Source organism: Haliaeetus leucocephalus, unplaced genomic scaffold (genome assembly GCF_000737465.1).
Source record: "Haliaeetus leucocephalus isolate CR32 unplaced genomic scaffold, Haliaeetus_leucocephalus-4.0 Scaffold373, whole genome shotgun sequence".
NCBI lineage: Eukaryota > Metazoa > Chordata > Aves > Accipitriformes > Accipitridae > Haliaeetus > Haliaeetus leucocephalus.
The window spans coordinates 3,747,550-3,770,076 of record NW_010972809.1 but is presented as its reverse complement, the minus strand read 5'-3'; the positions used below and the strand labels follow the sequence as shown (position 1 = coordinate 3,770,076).

Sequence of the window (22,527 nt, the reverse complement as noted above, 5' to 3'; positions counted from 1 at the left end):
GTTCCTTCCATTTTTTATTTCTCCTTAGACAATTTTTTCTTCTTTAATGAACTATTTACTGGAAATCCCACCTTTTACAATAGACATTTTGATAATTTCAAATACAAATTTTCACAAAATCATCTTGATTTTTCTGAAATGGAAACTAGTTGAAATATATAATGAACATTTTCCTCCAGTGGTTTCAAATGGTCTATCTAAACACAGGCTATGCTCATGATTATTCCTTACCGCCAATATTTGATATCATAGTTTAAGGTTATATCTTTCACGCTGATAGTGATTGTTCTGTGAGTTAGCAGCAGAGTATCATTGCTGTTGATACAATACATTCAGAATTTATCGAGTTGCTATATTGCTTTTATAATTGTCTCTATGAACTAAGTTCAGTTTTAATCAGAGAGGCAAAGCTAGGCAGTCCCTGTCTTATATTTCTATTTGAAAAACAAAAAATCAGCAGAAAACCGTTTACATAGAAGAAAATAAAACTGAGTGAAGAATCCACAGAAGCAGGCCTTTAAAAAAACCAACAAAACTCACCTTTTTTTTAGGTGACATAGTCCCCCTTGCATCCTTTTACAAACAGCAGAAAGAGGCTCCTGCTGACAGTAATTCAGAGGATCTATGTGTCTCTTGTCTTGATCACAGAGCGAGCCTAGGGAGATTAATTTTTCTAGAGTAAAGTTAGGCCTGTGGAAATGACTTTCAATTTTCTCTATTAGAAACAAGTTCTGTTTTGCACCAGACTGCAGTATTCAGCACTGGTAAAATGCAAGATAGAGAATTATAGTGTTTGGCATCATCAGATAGTGTGTGTCTAATTCATTGCAGGAAGGGAAGGACATCTATCCTACTGTCTTTTTTTTTTTTTTTTTTTAATTAAGAGGGAAAGTACTTGAACCCATTCTTGCCATTTAACTTGATGCAACCCTAGATATAGAATGTGATTCTGTATTTTGTATACTGAATATATAATCCCATTCTCATTTCTCACTGTCAAAGATATCTGGTGATCTCATGTGGAAAGTTTAGAGTGCTGTGTCATGGTCAGCATATTTGGTTTCTTTGGAACTAGGCAACCCCAGCTTAGTCTATTCCAAATAACAACATTTCTTATTAATAGCGTTCTTTTTAGAGTATTGATAGTACTTGGCAGGTATGGAGAACTGCGTGTGCTAGATGATGGCCTAGTTAATTGTGGAATTTGATTCTCTTTTATTTCATGAGCTGACTTGCAAATTCTTTCTTTTTATCAGAGAAGCTTTTTTGCAAGCAGCAGAAGCCAAACTGGGGAGGAAGCTAGGATTTTTATTCTCAGGTCTGGTAATGATCTCACGTGTTGCAAAGATCCCACAGCTGTCCTGACTTTAGGAGTGTTTGAAAACATCTGTTAATGCACTTTATTAAAACCATCCAATCTGAAGACAAGACCATAAGACCCGACCCAAAGTTCTCTGAAGGTATCTGGAGAGCTTTCAATGATTTCACTGTGCTATGGAGAAGGCCACTAGACCCGTTGAGAGGGAAGCAGTTTTCATTCAGTATGAAAATGTCTGTGATTCTGTTTAAAACCTCTCTTCCAGCCTCTCCTCTACTTTATCCTGCCAATTCTATGCTTACTTCTTTCCTGACCGCTGTAGAGACCAAATTCGTTCTTAAACTCAAATTGCAAGCTCCTCTTGGTGTTTTTCAAAGCCTCAGGATACTTTTCCTTTCTCCTTCTAACAATTTTAGAATGAGCAGGCAGATCCAGAAGTCCTTCTTCCTCTCCCAGTGCCAGGAGTTTTGGAGAGGAAAAGGGAAGAGGATGAGCAGAGGAGCCTTCCTCCACAGTGGTAGAGGAGGGTTCCTTTCTCAGGCACTTTCAAACATGTGCCCCATTCTGCAGCCTGGCGCGACATTTATAAATGGATTTTCTGAGTTCATGACCTATTTCAAAGCAAGTGCTGGATGCCAACGCGTTTTGTCATGGCTCATCTGTGGACAGTGAGCACCTGCTGCAGAGAAGGCTCTTCACCCAGGCTTCTCTGGTGGGTAAATCTAAGCTCCTATATGCATAAGAAAAGGTCTTGGAAAAAAAAGGAACAGCACTGGGTGAATCAGATAGAAACTTAGATGATACACAGATAAGATCTTTGGGTGTTTTTTAAAATTATTTTTCTTTTCTGAACCTTCAAGCATGTTTATTCAAGTGACATTGTTAAAAGGGAGCTTATAGAAAACCCAGTTAGGATTCCATAACTTTTAAAAGTGCCTTATGTGGCCAGATTTCATTTTACTTTTGCCAAAATACAGAAAAAAGGAAGGCCAATAGCTTTGAAATTTAATTTTGAGTACATTTAATTAGATGGGAATTAAATTTTCCTATAACCATACAGGTTTGGTGCAAAATTTTACAAAGCTGACATAACATCAAAGCATTACCCACTTCTTGTAGTGCAAAGAATGTAGAGAATAACCACCAGGTGTGTGTCTAAACTGTCACTTACACAGTTAAGAGGAATCTGTGTATAAAGTTTTTTTTCTTGACCATGAAAGTCAATGGATTCACCTATACCTAAATAAGTTTCTTAAAAATACACAGAGCCTTTTCCACGTCAGTTCCAGAGGCTGCAGGCTGCGAGAGTAGTGTAAGGATCACGGACACTGTTGGGCTAGCGATTCCAAATTGTTAAGCTGAAATTAGCTGAAATTTCTTCTAAATTTCAGAGGGTTTGCACACCTCTGTGGAGAGATTGGGCATCATGGGAGATTGTGCAGTACTTAAGAGAACAGAGAACAAGATACATGAGATCTGTGAAAGAGCAAGACATGAGATTTGATTATCTGATCATGGATCATTATATTTTTACCACCTTGGTGATTTTGCATCATGCTCTTCCTCCTCCTCTCAGCTTCCCAGCATTCATCAGCAGCCAAAATAAATTTTCAGTTTCATGCATGCTAATCTTGAAAGGACTTGGATGAGATTCGTATTAGGGTAGAAAGAGGCTTGGGAAATCTGCTGTCATCCCATCAGCCTACAGAAACACTCCAAAATACCATATTCTGGGGAAGAGAATGGAAAGTATCTAGAGCACCAAATGTGGCAGCTGGAAACGATTTAAAAAAATACACAAGATGGGTAGGCCAGTCATGTTATGAGGGGTAAGAGAGGCAGCTGGGAGATTTAAAAGGGAAGGCCTGAGAGCAGCTGAAAGATGCCAGTTAGTGAGAGCATCTGAGAGCTAAGTGGCTGTCTGTGATGAGAAAATGTGCCAAAATGATAAGAAAAACAGCTGGAGAAAAACAAAATTTCAAAGCCTCTGAAACAGGGATGGATATGCAAATTCTGCTAACACTATTGAATGAGTAAATGAATTACTTTTTTTTTCCCTCTCTGCTTTCATAAGTTCCTCTTGTTTTCACAAATGACCTCTTTCTGCAGAATCTGCAAGAGTCCTGATCTGCTGCCTCCTCCTCCTTTTGATCTTTTGGGTTTTAGTAGTTTCCTCCACAGAAAACAGGTATTTCTGAACAATACTGTTCACTTGTTAATAGTCTCTTAAGCCAGTACTTTAACTGTTTATTTTTCTATTTCCTGACCTTATCAGGACTTTCCCTGCTTATCATTCCAAACGTGAAAACCCCGCAGTGGAATACCATTCTCTGTGAAGAAAATGCGCTGGTAGCAGTTGATTTTAATAGTTCCAAATCTCATTCATAGTAGGACCTATAAAATTTAGATGGCGCTGTATTCCAGAGGGCTAGCTGGAGGAGTTGGTAGGCTGGAAGGTCTCATGAACAGTCTCTAGAATTTGACAGGGTCTAAAACAAGCTTGTAGTAAGAACGTAGTGACTGTGGAAAGTAAACTATAAAAATGCACAGTGGGGCAGATTTTCAAGGCTTTATGCATTACAATTGCACCTGCATTTTTGCATGTATTTTACTATACATACAGCTTACAATTTACTTGCATCGGATCACATATTTGAATCCGGTCTGGGTGCATGCATTGGTGATGTAAAGATATATGCTAATATCTGTATACAGTAGCATGTTCTTTACCTTTGAAAATGTGGCTCTGCTGTTTTTCAGCTGTGAAAGCAAGAGACAGTATGTGTGTACTTTTTTTTTCCATAGATCATAAGGAACAAAGAGCTCATGTGAAAAGAAGAGTACAGGAGAAGATCTTAATAGATTCTGTCCCATCAAAAACTGAAATACAGCAACATGAAAAGAGCAAACATGCTGTCTAGCTTCTCTGAAGCTGTTTGCTAATGACCTCCAATGAATTAGAAAATGTTGGAGAGCATAGTCTCAGCTTGAAGCCTGAGAGAAGAAAAAATAGCAGGCAGAGAGAAGGATGCAAAGAAAGTGAAAGAGAGAATGGAGATAGTCAATAATTATTTTCCAACAACAAAAAAACCCTAATCAGGCAGAAAATTTTTGATAAGCTTTCATGCTGCCTGACCTACGTTGTTATGTCCAGGCCAACAGGAAAAAGAGCAGCAGCAGCAGTTTTGGAGGGCATGAAAGTAGACTCACAGAATAATAAAATAATAAAGCAAATTGAAAGGGTGAGAAGGTATAAAAATGCAAATTAAAATAGATTGAGCATTTTATGAAAGACATCTGAATGATTACCACTTACTGGTAAAATATAACTCATTATGTAGCTTATACTAAATATTTTAAATAAAGAAAATAATAGGGTCAGGTCAAAAGATTTACAATCCAATATGATAAAATACCAAATGAGACAGAGGGGAGCTAGAACATTTGCCAGGGGAAGTTATGCATGTCTGGCATAGGGAACAATACTTGGAATGAGTGAGAAGAAATGTTCATGGTGCAAATTAATTGTTTTTAAAGAAAGCATTTAAATTAACTTTTTAGATACCTGAAAGCCTTTGACTGTGTATTTTAAATCTTTTGTTTTGGAAACTTTGACATTATATTCCCCTAACAAGAACAATTAACCAAAAGCATAAACTTACAAGAAATTTTACATATAAGATCTAGTGTTGCACTTTCTATGCTTAAGTAGATTGCTCTCTTGAAATAAGAAATTTCAGCTTCCCTTTGTCATTTTCTCCATGATTAGCCACAGACTAGGCAATTTATTATTCTACATTCTGGTGTAAATATAGATGGCCTCTGTTTTTTTTAAAAAAATGAGTTTATGAGAAATGAGTGCAGGTACACTTATCTGAAAACAAGTGAGATAGTGGATTTGAAAAATAATGGGGGCGGCACTGTCCAACTGTTTGTTCAGTGCATTGCCTTTAATAGTTGAAGTAGCTCTGCCTTCTACGTGTCCTGCTTTCCATCCTGTAGGTTAGGAACATCTTTGCCAGCTGCTTTGCACTACCTTGTGACTTATGAGAATTTGCCCCCAAGAAGGCTGTCCAGGTTGATGTAGCTGTAGCCCTTGAGAAAGAAGGAGGATTTCAGTTGCAGAAGGAAGAACGGTTTGGTCAGTTGTATTTTTAATTAAAATGAGGCAGTGGTGGAGAGACTGAATTTGCAGGACCACCTACAGCAGAAGCATGAGCCTGTAAATCCAGACCAGCTGCTATGAAGTCCACAAACTAGAGATGCACCTAGGCAGCTCCATTTAAACGGAGTGTAATACTTCAGTTTCATGGTTAGCATTGTTCCCCCACATGCTGCTCTGAGTGATCTTACTCCGTATTGTTTCTCAAAAAATCCCAAGGTGGGGTGCTTTCTACCACTTCTCAAGAATGAGAACAGCATGAGCGATTTCACCATTGTTAATTTTCTCAGACTCTCTGGAATAAGCTGACGATGACTTTAATATTTCTTTTTCCCCTCCTCTGTTCTACACCAAGTCATTATCAGACGAGGACCCAAAGTTTATCACAAGCATGAACATGTACCTACCCTTTTCTTCTTTCTAGCACATCACTTTGAACAGCACTGAACCTTCTACAAAACACACACAGGTGTTGAAGTGTGTTCCCATACTACAAATTTCGGATCAAGTCAACGCCTGGTAGAGCAAAGTGCTGTTTGGAGGATTTACATGCAGCTTGCTCTGCTCAACAACAAGGCATTTGTGAGTTGTTCTCTGGCGTAGCCAAATGGTCTTGCAAACACAGGCAATCCTCTAAATACCAGGATGTGCGAACAGTGCAGTAAAATAGTTATTTTCTTGAGATCATTGCTGGAATTAAAAGTCAGTTAGTATCATTAAATCTTTTACCTGTATGACTGACAGAACCTGAGACTTTGCAGGTAACCCTGCCTACACTTAATAACATCCCACTGAGAAACAATTTGTTTTCATGTTGGCATATTTATGACTTTGTCCTCAGGAGTCACCAACTGGGCAATAACTACCCTTGTTCTCAGCCAGTTAAGAACTGGATCTGCTCTTAGTTTTTAAACTCCAAACAATTGTACCATCCTCATAAGCACATTAAATACCGCAGTAAATGTCAAGAATCCACAAAAATCTTTTAATGTTTGCAAGTAACGCACTTTCACCACCACCAAGCAGACTGTACTTCTGACCCCTTTAGAGCAAACCTCTCTGGCCTCCAGCAGTTCTCTCAGGGTATATTCACGCAGATCTTCTGTTTTCAGTCTGGGCCCTGGCTCCAGTCCCTGGGTATTGAGCTCATCTTGATTACGCCCAAAGCTTGCTATTCTGTTCTCTCTGCAGCAACGGCTGTGGCAGTTAGCAACCATGCTGTCCTCCTGAAACAAAATATTAATACAGTGCAGCCACATTTCAAATAAACCGTATCTTAAATGCAATAGAAGATGGAGTAGAGACAGTGCCTGCTTCTCCCTAATACTGCCATTCCCTGAGTTTAGGAAAGCCAGATTCCTTGAGGCTCCTCCACACACTCTGTTTGTATCTCTGCCAACCTGTATTCTTAGAGAACTACTGGCAAGCACCACTGCCATTGTTGGGATCAGACCAAAGCGCTGCATAAGGTTTGCATTATATTGAAGACAAGATACAAGATCTTTGAAGCCAGGTCCATTCTTTGAAGTTTCAGTGGGCACCAAAACTTTCTTCCTCAGAAAGTCACTACAGTGCTGCTTTGCCCTTTGCTTAGCCTTTATTAAGCTAAACCAATCTATTCATACAAGAAAGCCTTTCAACTGTGGTGTGCCCTTCTCAGGCGCTCACTCAGCTGAGCTACTGCAGCCACGTCAGGGGAGCTCCCTTCTGACACAAGCCCTCTGAAGGCTGATGGACACACTTCTGTTTTCACACTCAGCCACTGCGCTTGGAGCTTTCCATTAGATTCTGATTTCTTTTGGCAAGATCCCAGGTGTTGTTAGAGTAGACAGGAAAATTGCTGTTCTTGATAAGGTCAGAGGAAAACCAGTTTCAAGATACAGTAGTGTACGTGGAACTGGTGACATTTACAGAAGAATAAAGCCTGGAGATCTTTGTACTCTCTCTTACATGAAAAACAGTATAAATTATGATGGCACTCAGGTTAGTGAAAGGATATACTTTATAGAAAATGAGAATAGAGTTTACTTGATAAAGCAGTTCTCTAATGGAAAAAAGCCAATATTGATGAAAATCAGGAAAGAATAATGCATAAACTTGCATACTGATACTTAAGACTTGGTTTATGAAGACCAGATTTTCCTTAAATAGTGTTCATAACATATATTCATGCCAAGGAATGTGCACTACTCCATAACTCCATATACTACTCCATATATTGAAAAAGAAATTGTGGACATTCCTTATTGCACTAATGTGCTACTCACCATCTTCCAAGGCTAGGAAGAGAGCATATTGGATAAAGAGAGCAGCCCACTTTTAAGGCCTTTCATCGCTAGTGTGATGAAGAAACTAAATTATAACTGAGACTGACCATCACTTAAAACAACTTTGGACATAGCTTGAAAAAAAAGCTTGTGCTTCAACATGGTTATGCTTGGGTTGTTCCTCTTGCCCATGTTTACTTGTCTGCATAAAACATTCCCAAATTGTCCAACTATCCTTAGTGAAAACAAGATTTGCCTCTAGACTTTCAGTATTTCTGTCTTTGTTCAGAAATATTACTAGTGAACAAATTAGGAGATGAATTCCGGCAGTTTGAAAAAATAGCCAGGGAATCCCAATTTTTGGCAACAGTATGGTATTCACAGCCTTGAGCAAGTAATCAGTCCTCCCTTTGAAGCAGTTAGAAAATACATTGATGTGTTTGTGTTTAAAACCATTCAGTTGTAGTGGTTCTTGTCAGGAAAAAAACAGAACATTCTACTCTGGTACTTTCAAAGTGCAAGGATATTTTGTTTTTAAACAATTTATGGGGTTTTTAAATAGTTTTTTTAAAATTATCTAAATCACCTGGCTTTTTTTCTGGGAGTGAGTTTTGTTTACTGCAGTGTTTTAAACTTTAGCTTATTTTTATCATCACTACAATTCCAGAAAAAAAACCCAAAAAATGAAAAAAAACCCACTGAAAGTTTTTCACAGGGTGGCAAAATCCCTTATCTGCAGTGCTGGATAAAAACATATTTTGTTCTCTAAGTGTGTGGTAAAGATTGATTCATGTCCTTTACAAGTGCAGTGACAAAACTCTTTTAACAGCTGAATAACAGATGATGGATTCACTAAGCTTTGCTTACGATCTACCTCTGTCAGTTTTGGTATTTTGACATCTTTTGCTCTGGTTCAAATGGAAGCAGCAAATTCAGAAGGTGGTAAGCTGCGGATAGGAAGAGCTCTTTTGTAAAGATTTTTCCAGATTTCATAAAGTTTGAGGAGAAAGACTGTAGAGTTTTCTTAATGTAACTAAAACATTTTAGCCAGTTTAAGTCTTAAGTAGGAAGTGATTGGGCACCTGCAAGAGCCTTTGCCCTGTATAGAAGTGGGGAGCATGTCACCCACAATAGCCACATCTAGAGAGGGGAGAAGCAGCAGCAGCAGCACAATGAAGTCTGGTCCAAAGATTAACATGAGGGTACTGAGCTAAAGAGTATATATATATATCAGAGACCTCTCACCAATTAATTTGGATAGCATCTTTTGACTTACTTTCAGATGCTGTGTGATGAAACAGACTTTGGTGGGTTCCTCCCTATTCCCAGACTGTTTAGGTAAAAAATAATGATAATGTAATCTAGCCCAAATTCATGGCTTATCTCAGCAAAGTTGGTATATGGAATTGGGAAACATTCCAGAGCTAATTTTCTTTATGTTGAGAAAAGCTGATAATTGTTCTGTGTGCACATCTGCATGTTTGAACACAGTCATAGTTGTAGTTTTCTCCTTATTCTTTGACGTTATGTCAAGTGGTTTTTTTCTTCTAATTTTAGGCTGGGCTTTGAAGGAAAAAAATTTGCGAACAATTTGCGAACAAGTCCCCAAAGCCCAATCATCAGTCATAGTAAGCATTTTGTAAATTCACACATAACCATGCTATTTCATAAGTCCTTAAAAATCCTTAGTTGCTGCTACTGTCATGTGTTTTCTTGGTTTTGCTAAATGTAGCATATAACATGCCCAGTAATATAGTGGCATGAATGTAGTAAACTAGCTTAAAAGAGCATTTCCCCATTGTTTTCAGGGATATACAAAGAACAGCTGGATGTAAACTTCTAGCATGTATCTTTTTAAGATAGTCTTGCTAACCAATAGGCTGTAATATATGGTAATATTAAATGTAGCATAAGGTTGAGTGGGTTTCGTTTTCTTGCATTATCCTATTCTTGCCATTCTTTTTACTGTATCCCATTCACAGCATTGCATATTTTGGTGATAGTTACAAGGCCAAATTCCATCATAATCCTCAGTTTTTACTTGCTCATAAATTTTTCATAAAAAATTTCCTAAGGGCCTGAGATTTTTGCAGTTAGACTTTGCCCAGAGCCTGTTTTATTGCTAGTTTGAGGAAGTATAACCTAATTGTTTGAAGTTCAAGCACACAGGAAAACACCAAAGTTACATACTTTGCAATCTGAATACACTGCTAATGTATTTATACCAAAAACCTGGAAAATAAAATGAAATTGAACTGAAGACAATTCAAATTATCCATGCAGGCTCTTTATAACTGAAACTTAGGTTCAGAATAGAATGCTTTTTCTCCCAAAGTTTTGAGCATAACTAGGGAATTGCTTGATTTGAAATGGCTTAGCATCTGATGAACAAGACTAAGAGGTGCTTTTGAATAGTTTCATCATTATTTTAATCCTAATACAGTCCTTTCATGTGTTTGAAAGTTCCAGTAAAAATGACATAAAATGAACTCTAGTAATGCCAAGTTATGTTCACTATTTAATAGGAAAATACAAGTATTAGGAAAAACTACAATTCTAGCAGCCACGTCATCAATGTAACCTTTCAAGGTATTACATCTTTTTTAATCTACACATTCCTTAGCAATGGTTCCTAGTTTCAACTTCTCCTTCATCCCCTCCCTCTGCAAGGAACTCAGCACTGGTCATTTTGAAAATCTCTTTTGAAGGTTTTGGAAACACAACTGGAAATTGTATTGTGTGCAATTTCTTGCTGCTTACATATATGCCATGTCTCAAGTAAAATGCTAACATTTTTGCTGAGTATTCATGTATTTCACAATTAAGTGCTGTTATTTCTCAGTTATTTTATTTTGGTCCTGGTAATATCAACTATTGCCGTTTTGAGTACATGAGGTGTTACTGAGGTGTATTTTATGTACAAAAGTCTGTTCAGCTACTCATTTAGCAAAAACAAGTGTTAGTGTTCATGTTGTATGCCCAAAGCTAGGTTTGCTAGTGGAACTTGCACATTTACATTTTTGCTGAGGTTATTTAATCTGTCAAGTTATAGAGCCAACATGCAGCTGACCTTTATAAACTGAATCATAAACTTCCTCTGTTACTGTTGTGGCTTACCACAATGTGATCCCCCTCCAGGGAAGCGAGCATTCCCCTTCATGCCCCACCCTGGGGTGTCTGTCACCTCCAGATGGAGGCAGGGGAAGGCCCAAGGATGTTGTCGGGGCATATATATAAATAGGGCAACGATGCTTTCTTCATCCTATATCAAATAATAGGTTACTGTGAAACACAATTTCCTGAGCCATCAGTGTCCTCTGTCTTACACTCAGAGGGACTTTTGGTTTTAATTCCTACTTGATACCATATCTTGTAGGCAGACCCTCTCTGGGGAAGACCAGGGTGGGGAAATGGGAGAACAGAGTAGAAAACGGCATTTATTAAGTGTTTCCTACTCACCTCCCTGCTGGGTGTTTACAGGCTTCTTAGCAGAAAGAACACTACGTTGCGCTCTGCAAGGTCACAGATCTTAAGGTCAGATTGCAAAAGGCAGTTCAGCAACACTTGCCAGCAGCCATGCTATAAGCACTCATTAAGAACAGAACATGACAGCATCAGCCCACGATGTGAGTGTACAAGTTCTGGACAACTGAACCTCATAATCCTCCACGGTGAAATGAAGTCTGACCCCAAGACCAGCAAAAGTCTTTTCTATCACTTCAATTTCACTTCTGCCCTTTTTTGCAGATGAAAAACACCACTTTTGTGGATGAAAGAACAGTTCAAATTCTGCAGTCAAGCCTGTGCTTCTGCTGAAGTCACTGTAAGAGTGACAGCTGCAGTAATGAATTTCAATATGGAGATTATATGAACATCCCCCCACTCCTCAAAGAACTGGCCAAGACTGTCATGCATTTCACACAGGCTTGTTTCAGGCATCAGGTAGCAACTGCTTTTGGTCATGAGTGGCTTGGATTGATATTGAAATGTTGAGTATTTCTAAAGATTACAAATCCATCATCAACTGGATCTGAGCAGCTACTTCAATACTTCCCAGTTCAAGTACAATATGCAAAAAGGTGCCCTGGCCTGTAGCCTTTTAATAACACTTTGTACTTATAGGAAGGGTTCAAGGACAAAAGAAACTGCCAGGTGTGGAATGGGATTGATTCAGTGCCCTCTTGAGGAATCTCAAGCCACATAAGTCCATGGGACCGGATGGGCTGCACCCATGGGTACGAAGAGAGCTGGTTGTCATCATTGTGAGGCTGCTCACTATCACCTTTGAAAGGTCATGGAGACTAGGGAGGTCTTCCGTGACTGCAGAAAGGTAGATGATGCACCCAATCTTCAGAAAGGGCAAGAAGGACAATCTAGGGAACTACAGAACAATCATGGAATGAGCAATCTTAGAAGTAATTTCTGGGCACATGAAGGAAAAAGGTGGTGACGGGAATAGCCAGCATGGATTTACAAGGGTAAATCATGCCAGACCAACCTATTTGCCTCCTGTGATGAGATGACTTCATCTGTTGATGAGGGGAAAGCATAGAATGTTGTCTACCTTTAAAGTCAATTAGGTAGTGGAACAGATTACCCAGAGGGGTTGTGCAGTCTCTACATGGAGGATTTTAAGACCTGACTGGACAAAGCCATAAGCAACCTGGGACCTCCCAAAGTCCCTACCACTCTGAATTATTTTATGATAACTCTCAGGATGGATCTTTTCCATCTTCTCTGTAGAACTTCCTCCATGTAATACAGTTCATATCAGTCTATGTATTTAAAGTCAGTGCATGTGCTACTATTCACCCCACATACCAGGAAAATTACATAAAAGGTTGCCCCCCTAGTTTTAACTAAACAAGATCTAAGACAATTTGAGCAAGAACATCACTAGACGGGATGTGACAACATTTTTTTATTGTTTTAATACAAGTGAATAGATTAAGAGATCTGAAATGTTGTAAAGCAATATACATACTGAATAAATAATATGCACAGGAGAGTAATGTCTACATTATAACACTGGCTAGTATTCAGAATACTTAAAATAAATCCAGTGACATTGGATAAAGTCCGTAAAAATGCTATCCTGTCTTCCCTTGTATGAAATTGTTCAAGTATAAAAAAATCCAATACAGTGTAAAATATTAAATTCCATTTCGGTCAAGAATAAAAATTGCAAGTATTGTAGTTTCACAGGACAATGTAAAGCAGCATTTTCTAGCAAAGGGAAAAATAGTCAGTCTACATACACGAGTGAGAAAACGGCACTAATGTATTTGAGAGGTCTACATGAAAAACTAGTAGAGGGAAAAAGAATGAACTAGCAATATTTATTTAAAAACCTAAAGTGTTAATTTAAGAGTACCCTCATACAGTGCACATACTGAATTTAAATAAATCCAAGTCAACATCCTTAGTTAATTAGGTTAATATTTAATATGCTACATCTAAGCCTACTAAATAATTTATGCCATGAGATGAATACATAATTTTACAGTGTCACATCTAAAGTCGCTTTCTTTAGAGTGCAGCATAGTAAAACTTTCAAAATAAATATTTCTTTTTAAATAGCATAACAATTAAGGCACAGTATAAATCACATACCATTAACCCTTCAAGAACTGCAGTCTTGGTAACAAAAGTCACCTTGTGTACTGTATGTTTGCTAATAAATATTTTAAATATAATCCTGAAATAGATATTAAAATTGTACAAATGGTTTCAGAAAAGAAAATTCCCTTAAAACAGTTCTTAAAGGTTTTAATTCATTAAGCTTCTTCCTGCCTTTATTCACAAGTTACGAATAGATGCAATAAATAGAAAGAGAAGGCTGTTGTAGTAAAGGGCTGATCCTATTTTAGAATCAGAATAGCTGACACCAGCAGTTAAAGTTTCCCAAAAGTGAAACAGGATGGGGCGAGGGATTAGGATGTGACAAGCTCATCACATGAGCACGAGTGATGTATTCTGTCCAGAACTGTCTGTGTTATTGATTGTCTCTACAGCTGTTGCACCCCTTACTTCCACATCACTTGCTCCATAGTTCCACTCATCCAGAGGACAGAGAAGAAAATAACTTTGGTGCCTGTCCGCCATCTTACTAGCCGGCCATCTTCCTTGGGTTGTTCGATGCCCGTTAGTGAGACAGTGAGAAGGTACTATCTCACGAAGACAACTTCTGAAAGCTAGAAAGGACAATCAGTGCTTTAAGCTTGTTTTCCTCTTAAAATGGATAAAGATTACATATTGCTGACTCAGTTTTTTCCCTGGTTCAAACTTTTCAAATACCATTTTCTTACTTATAAAAGGCAGTTTTGCTTCCCTGATACTGTAAAAAGTACACCTTTGCTTTTTTTGGTTCTTGTTTGTTTGTTTGAAAATAATAAGTCCCATTGCTACTCCTGCCACTCTTTCATGACAGTACAGTATTTTTTTCCCCCCATTTTCTTCTGGCTTGATACTTGAAACTAGACATGCCGCACTACCCCTCCCCTCTAACAACATGATCTGGATGCATACTGTATGAAGACAGTGGAATAAAAATCTTTAGTTTCGCAATAGCATCGCTTTCCTTAAAGCTCCTTAGTTAATATCAATTGTCTCTGATCAACTACGTATACTGGAAGGCTGAAAAGAGGAAGAGAAAGAGCGAGCTTCCTTCAGGAGTCCATCTGCTATTGCATACGGTCTGTCTGCAGCTGTTGGGGCTGGTACTGGCCAAAAGCAGCGGCAGCCGCAGCGGCCGTCCCAGGCGCTGCTGCGGTGATGGGCTGCTGCACCGCATAGCCGTAGCCCCCCGCCGCCACGTACCCGGCAGCGGCAGCCGGCGAGGCAGCGTACGGGTATTGCTCATAAGCGGCCGCGGCGGCCGAGTACTGGGCGTATGCAGCTCCGGTGTAATCGATGTAGGGCGTAGTGGAAGCAGCAGCTGCTGCGGGCTGAACGTGGGGAATTACCACTCCGGGCTGCACAAAAGCCTGTGGATAGACATAGTGAGCAGGTATCCTGTTGAAAGATGGGAGAGGCAGTCAGAGTTGGTACGCGAGCCAGCGCCTAAGCGTCATATCCATACTCCGAACTAAAACAAACTCAATTTAGTTGTTGTTATGTGCATAGGGTTGCCACAATAACTAGACTCAATGGACCAATTACCAGTTCACCGGCCCGAAGAGATGCATCGCTCCAAAGCACAGCATTACAGCTGAGTTAAATAGGAGTGTTTAATGTTGCTTGAGGATATCATGTTTAATGCTATTACAATCTTTGGAAGGACCAGGATTACTGATGTCCATTTTGGAACAACTCTAAAGGAGTACGCTTGATTATTCCATCTGGAAAATTGCAGTATTTGTTTTTCAAATCACCTGTAAGCCATTTTTATTACCCTGCTTCTCACTCAACTACTCGACTCTTAGTAAAATTATTTCCTGCAATAGTTTCATTATTAGTAACTGAGCAGTTTGACAGCATCACTGTAAGGAGTTTGACAATAGCCAATGAGGCAACAAAATAGTTGAACCCTGACTTTATGTAAAGTCTTCTCAGGGCAGGGGGGGAGAGTGTATTGTGGCAACCCTACTTAAGTTGCTATGCAGACTCAGCACACATTAATTTCTCTGCAACCTCAGTCACCCTTATTAAAAATAAGAAAAAACCAACACAGGCGACAAAGGAGTTTAAATAAAGTTCACAAGTGTGGTAAACACAGCAAGAATCACACTTTCCAAACGAACGATAGTGCAGCTCACTCCGTCACAAGAGGCCATTGAGGGGAAGCTACATAGATGCTATTAAAATCCATAACAGTGACTCCTAAGTACATGTGCATCACACTTTTATAAAAGTTCGTAAGGACACAAGGGTCAAACCTGTTTGATTATCAGGCCACTGATGTCCTGTTTTGTGCCAGCTTGTTTATTTCTATGCAAGACATACAGCATAGAGTTTTTTTGGGAGGTGGGCATAGGATTAAGTCTAAATAGATCTGGTGCTTAACAAAAGCAAAAAACAAATTTACAGCTTAAGAAATAACCATTCTGAACAGATCAGTACACACACTTTCCCATCGTCTCCAAGCCACAAAACTTGCTTCCTTGGCTTGTTTACTTAGCCCTTCAGTTTTGCAAATTGGTTGCATTGTTGTCTTAGCACACAAGTGTACATACAAGTTCATCTCATAGTTGTATTTTATCATATAATATGATTTTTAAAAATAATATACTCAATATAATTCTCATTTTACATTCGTAACCCTGTCTTGCATCTGGATTTCCACAGAAAGTCCTTCATATATGCAACTCCTTTCCAGTCAGTGAATCTTTACAAATCCATAAAAAACTGCTTGTGCAGATTTACTACTACTTCATACTCAACTTTACCTTTACAGACAACTCTAAAGACTGCACCAACCTTTTAGCGTACTGTAAGCACAGATGCAAACTGCAATGGTAAAAACTGTCCTCTTTTCTCCAAATTCAAGATTTAATGGAAAGGGTTTTTTTGTTTGTTTCATTTTTAAAATAACTTCACGATTTACTTAAATGGTCAACAAGGATTCAATCAGAAGGGACACTGTCAACTAGATTCATAGCAAAACATAGTTTCAAATAAAGTGACAGTCAGGCCTAGGTTTCTTTTTAAGAAAAAAAGAGCTCAGTTGATTGAACAGGAATATTAGCAGAGAGAAATGTTCAGTTGCCATGTTTAAGACATGAACACCACAATCATAAAAACCCAACATGTCAATGAAATTCATTTCCTACTGTGTGAAGGGAGAAATGAAAAAAAAAAAAGTGACAAATAGGGACTGGGAAGGGAAAGAAAACATAAAACAAAACCATAAGTTGGGTTTTTAACACTCACCTAATTTATGAAGTGATTAGCCAGAAGTGCATTTGAAGCCTACTTAAGCTGGCTCTGTGCATTTAAATACACATCATTACCTGAGCTCTCCATACAAAACGGATGAGCATAAACAAGCATTTTGTATTGGTCACCAGTCAAGTACAATCGTAATAAATATAACACCATGGTTTTTAAGTACTAAGGAAAGAGGTTTAAAACAAAATTTGAAGGCACCAAGAGCCTCTTCTGCATCAAGAGTCCATTTAACACCACATCAAAGGAATCTTTACATGCAGCATTTATGGAACAGAGTAATTCTAACAGAAGAGACAATAAGCAAGCTTATCTAGCTGCTTGTGTTGACTTGAACTGATGTTACTAAGATTTTCTGAAGACATTAGGACACTTGGCCATATCCTTGCACAAGACAGAAAGATACATGTGCTCCCACTTAAACTCTTGTGACTTGTTTTATTTAAGCCAAGAAACTAACAGGTGGTGAAGTTATGAAACATTATCTGTTTGCCACATCTTACCCTACAATAAACATAAACCCTGTGCAAGCTCCTCACCACCGTGCCATTTCACACATGATGATTGACAGCATAAGCTGCAGTGGGGCTATTTTTGATCATCTGTCATGCTACAACTGTTTTGAGTCAAGTAAAATGGCTTTATATGGCCAAAGTAAATTTCTACCTAGTGCAAAGGCCAGCACATGTAGATCTCAGCCATTCAGAACCCAACTACTTTTAATGCTCTGCCAGGTCAAAAGCTGAAAAAGCAATTCCCAGTTACGCTGGATATCCTTAGTATCCTTAATTTTAAATAAAAGCTGCTGCTTTACTTTTGAGAGTAAGAGTGTGAGAATTGTACATGGTTTAAGCTTTCTTTGCTGGCAGTAGTTTTTATTTTGAAATGTGTATTTACTGTTTTACGCTTTTGCAATAAAGGAAAAGGGAAGTCACATTTAACTTTAGCCGTAACTATCTTTTGGCTATTCAAAACTGAATGGCATACACTCCTGCGATGTGCCTTAAGACTTTCATTGTTGTTATAGTAAAAGATTTGTGTTTAACTAAGACCTCAAAAATAATCCTATAGCAATAATAAAGTGAAAGCTAATTGTTTCAAAAGAAAGAAAGGACTTTCTAGACTAATGCAGAGAGCTGTGGCATACAGAAATTCAGCAGTAGTAGCACATCATTGACTCTCAACATTAAATTCTTGTGAAAGCAGATATTTAACTTTGAATGAAATGTTTTGCTTTGGCCCTTGCATGGCATCATCTGGTTTTGTAAGCATAATTAAAGAGTAGATTTTCAACCAATGCACAGCTTTCCTTATAGCAGAAATAGGTTATGTAAGCATCAAGACATACAAGACCCTTAATATGCTTCCTTTTAAGTTTGTGCCTGATACTATTAAGAGGGCATTTAGCATTCTGCAGGTTAACTTCTGACTGTTCCAGCTTCATTCCCTCTTTCCAGATTATCCTTAGTCTAGTATTATACAGGTCTTTTGATCATAAACTCAAGAGGAGGCTTTTCCTTCTCTCTTAAGAAAGGCAGAATTGCCTCTTAGAAGATAATACCAAGGAGGTTGTATCAGCAAACCATTTGATAATGAACTTAGTAACTTTAGATTTAACTCTGGTCTTACTAAAAACAGTGGGAATGTTCTCATTTTGATCGAGGTACAAGTTTTAGATAGAAAACAAAGGGGGGAAAAAAAATCTCTCCAACAGAACAAGTCATATCCTATGCTGATACCTCCATGTAACCCCATGTTTTCCCACCAATGTTAAAATAAAAATTACATAAGCAAAATGAGAAAAGCTATGTTAGGAGGCAAAGTCGTCCTCCCCCTCCATAAATTCCTGTTGAATTCAGAGATAGTATTTTAATAAACAATCCTGAAAACAGAGCTGTATAGATAACCAGTCCTGTGATCAAATAGCTTTCTACAAAACACACCAACAGTAAGATAGATGCCAAGTGTAAAGAGCAGGGAGAAATGTTATTTGGTGGATGAACTGATCTCTGCAGCACTGAATAAAGAAAAATTCCAAGCATTTTAAATGCTTCATGCATTGAAGCTAATCTAGTTTCTGGCTCCCTCCACCACAATAATGTTGTACTTAATTCAGAATATTGTACTTCTGCATCTTCTCAGTAAAAAAGTAATGTAACATAATCCAATTATGTTCAGTTTCTTGTTTGATAGGTGGGGAACCATATCAAAACACTGCTGACCATACCAGAATATGGCAGCACCACACTAATTTGCAGTCTGGTAGGAAAAAAAAACCACAAAACATTTGGAGCTTTTGTGTATGGATTAGTAGAGTATTGGTAGTGAATCACCACTACGACCCATTCTACACAGCATGTTAGTAAAGTGTACTTTTAAAAAGCGCAACTGCACAGGAGGAAGAAAAGCTTTAAGGTGACCGTGTATTTCAGTGCAGTCCATGTAACATCCTCTAACAGTGAACTCTTCGATAAAAGTAGATTCAAGTAAGCACTGAAACAACCCCTCTTTCTGTCAAGAAATGTAGTGAATGAGGATGTTCATTCATCCTAATGAATGCTGTTCTTCTTAATCTGAACTACCTTCTTTAGAAAAGGTACAGGTCATTGGAAATTTTGAGGAGGAAGCAGGATTAGTCATCTCCTTTATTTGCAAACAGTAAAAGAAAGGCAAAAGCCACGGATTAAAAATGACCAATTTCATATATACATGACCCTGTGACCAGCGTTCCTTTTCTTCAGATTTATGTATATTGCATTAGAAATAAAACCCTATTCAGCCTGCTGGAAGAATTTCCCTGACCTAAACATGATTTACATGATCTATTGTTGGCTCTGGGTGAGGAAAGCAAGAAAGAGCCCTACATTTGCACAGTCCTTTCAGCAACGGATTGCCACAGGTTCTCCTTTTCTGTTGTGCTCAGCAAATACTCAGTCTCTCCACGGCTGATCCCCAGGCAGTCCACTGGTTCCTCTTTGCAACAAGTGCTTTAACAGCTCTGTAGACAACGTACTCCGCCTCCTGCCTCCCTTAGCACAAGCATCATAAACTGATCACTGTATATACACTGTTGTTTCCTCACACTTCAAAGAAGTCAAACAAAATAGAGTCTAATCAGAAGAAGAAGAAAAAAAAAAAGGAAAAAAAGTTTTCCACAACCTCCCCATGGGTCTCTGAAGAATCAATGTTCTCTTAGAACGCTACATAAAGATTCTAGGAAAACTTTTTCCTACAGTTTTGAAGACAGGAACTGCTTCCTACCATTTTGACAAATCAAACTACTGAGAAGCTATCACTGCTTAATAACAGCTAGGTACAATATTCTAAAGCTATTCTAATCAAATAAACAAAATACATTTGTGACATATTTTCCCTACTTTATTGTTAGCTTACTCATTAATTAGCAAAATGCATTATTTTGCAATGAGTTTCTCAGTCAGTGTGCATTAGTGAAGTGACACTGTATGGAAAGTATAAAGGAGACTTCACCTCCTAATTATATGCCTATAAGAAGCAAGAGTTAGATCTACTTAGCAATAGTGTACTCAAGTAAAGGAAAAATGCGCTACATATTAAAGACATGTTGAAGAAAAAAAAAAAATCTCCAATTAGAAAGCCCAAATGAACGCACATTGTTAATAAAGAGCTCCACACCCCTCCCAAGAACACCCCTCCCAAATTATGAACATGCAAGCAATACGTTGATTTACTTAAAAATCAAGAAGTCACACAATTTAGCACTCACTACAAAATATGGTTAAAAAAGTCACAGGCTACAGCTTGAAAGCAAGGAAAAAAAAAGGCCCTTTGCTCCCCATGGCAAAGTCACTCCTCAACAACAAAAACAAAATTAAAAAGACCCCCCCCAAAAAACTTTCACTACAGCTCTTTCAATTAAATAAAAGCACACAGTTTAGCTATCAACACCACTTCATTACTGTAATAAATAAATAAAAAAAAAGCACACGGAGGTCTATTGACTATATGAAAAAAACATACATGCATCGTTAATCACCATTTTAGCTTGTTTGTGTTTGAGTCTACTGGTTACAGAGTTTAATTCCAAACAGAACTATTCCACCTCTTATCATCATATCCTTCTGATCAGTTATCTTAACTGTAAACGATCCCTGTCAGATTAGAAAGAGATAAATAACATTGAGTCAAGCTGAAAAAAGAGAAATGGGGCACAGCAATCTTGCATCAAGTCATACCTCCTTGTTTTATCATAGGGTCATACGGGACTGGACTGCTTAGGTGGAAGGGACACGTCCCACACAACTTGACTCAGCTGCGGCATTTAGAACATGACCGACAAGGTGAGCACATTTATGGGTAGACATTTATAAGTCTGAGAACTTATGCATTGCTGTTGAGTTTATAAGGCTGCTACTGCAAGAGGCCTTCAAGGATCATACTTTTTCTTTCCTTTTTTTAAAAAAAGATTTTTCCTCCCCTGTTTGAGGTCCCATTGAACAGACTTACCCAAAAGGCCTCTGTATGAGAGCTGGATGAAGCTGCTGGACACCAAAGGCAAAACCTACCAACAAAAACACATCATATTCTCTGTATGGGTGTTCCTTTGGCCACTTATTTATGCTATATATACACACGCACACAAATGCAGAGTAACAGCCTTCACTAACAACCTCCAGTGATGAGAATTTTTGTAGAACCAAAAATTAGAAAGCAAAATGTATCAATCTGTATGTACACACACACACATATGCGCATCCAGAACTTAAAACAGTAAAGCGTGCTCTTTCCTAGAGATGTTTGGAAGAACGACTCTTTCTAAACAACAAGCACAAGGTTTTCTTTCATATTTTATTTCGTGCTCCACTCTGGTCCCTAACTTTAGCCGCTGAATGATTATATGGTACTTTCTATGCATCAGTGTATTTGTGTACCTTCTACAGACTTAAATTTGAGCCATCTCTGCTCATGAGGACTTAGCATGGGGGTCAAATCCTAACTTCATTTCTGTTCTTCAAGTGCCCAAGCATAAACCCCTTCTTTCCTTGGTGGGCACTCAATTACTCACACAACTGTTCCTCAGGCTGAGCACATGGGAATTTAGAGCAGCCTCCTATAGAGCACAATTGTGCACACACTCTGCGCTCCCATCGCTCTTGCAGCAAAGCAGCAGTTTGGGAAGTGGCTAGGACATCAGATTGGCTCAGATGTGGTCTTAAGAAGAGCCATTTCATTTTCAAGTCTGCATAATAGCTCCCATCTGTTTGAGGAGTTTGCATTAAGATGTTGTTTGTATTAATAAGACCGCACACATTGGAAGCGATTCATTCCTAGGCCAATCTTTCCCTGCAACGATACTGTAAATGGTCAGCGCCACCACATTCCCAGCAGTAGGAATAACCACTGAAGTGCCTGAGCTGTGGAAGTCTTCCTGGGGAGCTGCAGATATTTTATCTCTGATTGCTTTTGGTTTTTAAATAAGGCACGTGTACGAAATAGCCAGAAAATTACCGCACGCTGCATTTAAAAATCAAAACCAAAGCACACCCAAACAGCGAGCGTACTTCAGGGAAGAGCAGGGCAGCGCTACCTTTTTTTTAAAAGTTCTACCCTCTTCAGAAACCTGAGGTAGAGAGAAAAAAGCCCTTCAGGGCCGCTTCCTCACCTGGCTGCATTATCCGCGGCTTGGCACCCAGGTACGCCAGGTTCACGTTGGCTTTCCTACCATCGATGATGGGGTTGGGGTCTTTACAAGCCCTTTCAGCAGCAGCTCTGTCAGCCATGGTGACCTTAACAGGGCGATGCTTCGCATTAGAACCCTTTCCGCCGGGAAGGAGAAGCCTCTCGCCCACGGCAGCCACCCAGCTGCCCCCCCACCCCACCCTCGCGGGCGCCGCTGGGGCACAGCCGGGGCAGCG

General features: G+C 38.8%; 1 protein-coding gene across 1 annotated transcript in view; it reads right to left on the bottom strand.

Moving 5' to 3' along the window:
• Nucleotides 1-12,653: 12,653 nt before the first annotated feature.
• Nucleotides 12,654-22,527, bottom strand: part of RBM24 (RNA binding motif protein 24) — a 10,290-nt gene continuing 416 nt past the window's right edge. The window contains exons 2-4 of the mRNA XM_010573188.1: nucleotides 22,275-22,398; nucleotides 21,119-21,173; nucleotides 12,654-14,761 (exon numbers count right to left, since the gene is read on the bottom strand). Coding sequence (XP_010571490.1) covers nucleotides 14,431-14,761; nucleotides 21,119-21,173; nucleotides 22,275-22,392 — 504 coding nt within the window. The 5' untranslated portion in view covers nucleotides 22,393-22,398 and the 3' untranslated portion in view covers nucleotides 12,654-14,430. The remainder of the gene's footprint in view (nucleotides 14,762-21,118; nucleotides 21,174-22,274; nucleotides 22,399-22,527) is intronic.